Here is a 2,772-nt window from a genome sequence, read left to right as displayed (position 1 = left end):
ACACGATGAAGAACGAAGACCTCAGCCCCTGATACTACTACTGGGCTGAACTGTCATGAGGGATGAGGAATTTAGATCATCGGGGTATAATTGTCCAAGGGCTTCTTTGCTCGAGGTCCCTCTTAGGAGGCACCCTAAGCCATTGATAAAAAAGATGTTACAGAGGAATCTCCTTTTGGCTCGTTGATTCAGTGGAAACCTAGAGTTGAACGCCGTTGTACCTGGCTGGCAGGTGGCATTTCCATAGCATGCACACCAAAGTATTTTAGGTGCCCACGAAGTGGAAGGACTGAAAACTGCTGCTGCAAAGAGAGCACAGAGCACGCGGCTGACTCACTCATCCAGCTCCTTACAACAGACTGCTGAACTAACTCTTAAACAAACGCTTTCAACTGAAATGCTACTGAAGCTCCTAATGAAACGCCGCCAGCAAATCCACAATTCAGATTAATCTCTTCCAGATAAAAACAACACGCGCTTGCTTTAAGAGATACGACCTGTAACCTTAAACTGCCGAACACCAAATTAGGCCATCCTGTGACATTTTGCCAGCAGTTCCACACAAAGTTGTACTGCCCAATCGTCCCCGTTTTGTAACACATTGGCAGCTCCTCTTTTGCCAGAGTTGGGACTGTTTGATATGCAGTCCTGCTTTCCCCTTCCTTGCTCGTGACTGGACTTTAAAATCAACTTTAGGGAGAAGTCTTCCAGATCAAGGAAGGAGGTACCTCAGGAGGAACACGGCAAGCACACGGAAGAAGCTCTGCCTGAACTGCAAGGGCTCTGACGCACAGAAGAATTAGTTTTGTTGTGCACGGATCCTCTGCCCCACGCTGGAAATGGCAGAGGCTGCCATTCTCGTCCTCCGCACCTGCGTCACGCTGCTTGCCTTGCCCATCTACATACTGTCCTTCCTGGGCCTATGGGAGCCTTTCTGCGAGAAGATATTTTTTCCTTTCGTCATGGACAAGCTTTCCACAATTCAGGAAAAGAAAACAAAGAAGCACAAGCTGGAGCTATTTCGGAATCTACCTGACTTCAAGAGCCCCTCAGGAGAGCTGAAGCTGCTGGAGATCGGCACTGGCTTAGGTACAAACTTCCAGTTCTACCCACCAGGCTGCAAAGTCACATGCACCGATATAAACCCCAACTTCCAGAAAGGCCTTTCGAGAAACATGAGCAAGAACCAGCACATCCACTACGAGCGTTTCCTCGTAGCCGCAGGAGAAGACCTGCACCAGGTGCCCAGCGGCTCCGTGGACGTCGTCATCTGCACCTTTGTCCTTTGCTCCGTGCACAACGTGAACGGCACCCTGAAGGAGGCACTGCGAGTGCTCAAACCCGTGAGTATCCAAACAAAAGAAGTCTGTTATTGCCTTCAGCTCCTACTCCAGAGGCACCGCACCAAAAGAAAAGGGCGGGGAGGGGGAAAGAAGTTGTGTTTGAGCTTATGAACCAGACCCAGTTTATTTCCCCACAGCCCCTCTGCTGATGCAAAGCGGTAGCGACAGACTGGTCAGTCTGTTCTATTCTTAAAAGTAAAACCCTAAAAGTAACCACCTGCTAACTAGAGCTGCCACTAACTTTGTCGGTAATTACAGTGCATTGCTGAAAGCAGAACTGGTTCCTGTGTTACTGTCCCTCCCCACACACACCAGATTTTCTTTGCGTGGGAAGCTCTCAGATCAAGGCTGAAAGTCTGCATTTAAACAAACTGCTTGAGCCCCTTAGAAGCGGGGCTGATCTACCTGTATGACTAGAACAGTCTAATTAAATGCCTTTGTTCCCTGTATACTAATCAAGCTCAAGATTTTAAAAAAGCTGTTTTGTTGGGGTATTTTAGCAATGCATTTCCAGCCTTTAAAATGGCATTTTCAAGACAATCCTCTGGGTTGTCAAAAACTGATGAGTTTGAGTAGGATTTATGCGTTTTGTTTCCTTCGGAAAAAAACGATACGTTAGCAACTGTAATTGAAACAAAAAAGACAACAAACTATTGCTGTAATAAAAGAGGGATCCAATATATTAGTACATCCTTCATGCTTGCATTTTGAATCTCTGCAAGTTTCCTGCTCGCATTAATTCCGGCTGACGCCACAAAAGCGAAAAAAAGCAGTGGGCAGGGAAGGGGGGGGCAGAATGCCGATGAGCGAGCGACCCGTACGCGCTGCTCTGTGTCTGAGGGGCGGTGGGACGGAGGGAGAAGCCCGGCGTAACCCGCTGCGGCTCTGTGAGACGACTTTGTTTTCCCCAGGGAGGTGCTTTCTACTTCTTGGAGCACGTGGCCGCCAATCCTTCCAGCTGGAAGCACTTCTGGCAGCACGTCTACTACCCGACTTGGAAACTCGTCTTTGCTGGGTGCTGCCTAACGAGAGAGATATGGAAGAATCTCGAACAGGCTAACTTCTCGGAGTTAAATTTAAAACATATCGACGTTTCGCTGCCCTGGACGCCCGTTGAGCCCCACATCATTGGCTACGCCGTGAAGTAACACCCGCCGCCCTGCCAGGCCTTCCCCCCTGCCCTCCCCAAACTCCTTGACAATAATCAACGCAAACAACGCAGCGCAGGCTAATATGGACTTTGGAATCTCAGTAACACAGCGAAGGACTTTAATTAAGTTTCCAATTCAAGGCTCGGATGAGAAGAGAGGGTCGGCTTTCTAAACACCTCTGAGGCCCTTGCGCTTGCCAGACCCACGGAGGATCCCAGAAGGCTGCAGGAGGCAAACCAGCCCGGCAGAGGAAGAAAAAAAAGAGAAAAGTAACTCAA

The 2,772-nt window shown here is 48.9% G+C and overlaps 1 protein-coding gene across 1 annotated transcript; it reads left to right on the top strand.

The window, feature by feature from the left end:
- Positions 1 to 839: 839 nt before the first annotated feature.
- Positions 840 to 2,491, top strand: LOC104267415 (methyltransferase-like protein 7A). The gene is made up of 2 exons (XM_009866691.1): positions 840 to 1,343; positions 2,255 to 2,491. The coding sequence occupies exons 1-2, from the start codon at positions 840 to 842 to the stop codon at positions 2,489 to 2,491; spliced, it is 741 nt and encodes a 246-aa protein (XP_009864993.1).
- The last annotated feature ends 281 nt before the right edge of the window (positions 2,492 to 2,772 follow it).

This window comes from Apaloderma vittatum, unplaced genomic scaffold, assembly GCF_000703405.1.
Source record: "Apaloderma vittatum isolate BGI_N311 unplaced genomic scaffold, ASM70340v1 scaffold17443, whole genome shotgun sequence".
NCBI classification, from domain to species: Eukaryota; Metazoa; Chordata; class Aves; order Trogoniformes; family Trogonidae; genus Apaloderma; species Apaloderma vittatum.
Note: the sequence above shows the minus strand (reverse complement) of the source record. Positions and strands in the feature narration are given on the sequence as shown.

Bases quoted from the DNA above. Each gene is read 5' to 3' on its own strand.
- LOC104267415 (XM_009866691.1), top strand. From the start codon at position 840: ATGGCAGAGGCTGCCATTCTCGTCCTCCGCACCTGCGTCACGCTGCTT. The intron at 1,344-2,254 runs GTGAGTATCCAA...TGTTTTCCCCAG, and splicing joins CACTGCGAGTGCTCAAACCC to GGAGGTGCTTTCTACTTCTT.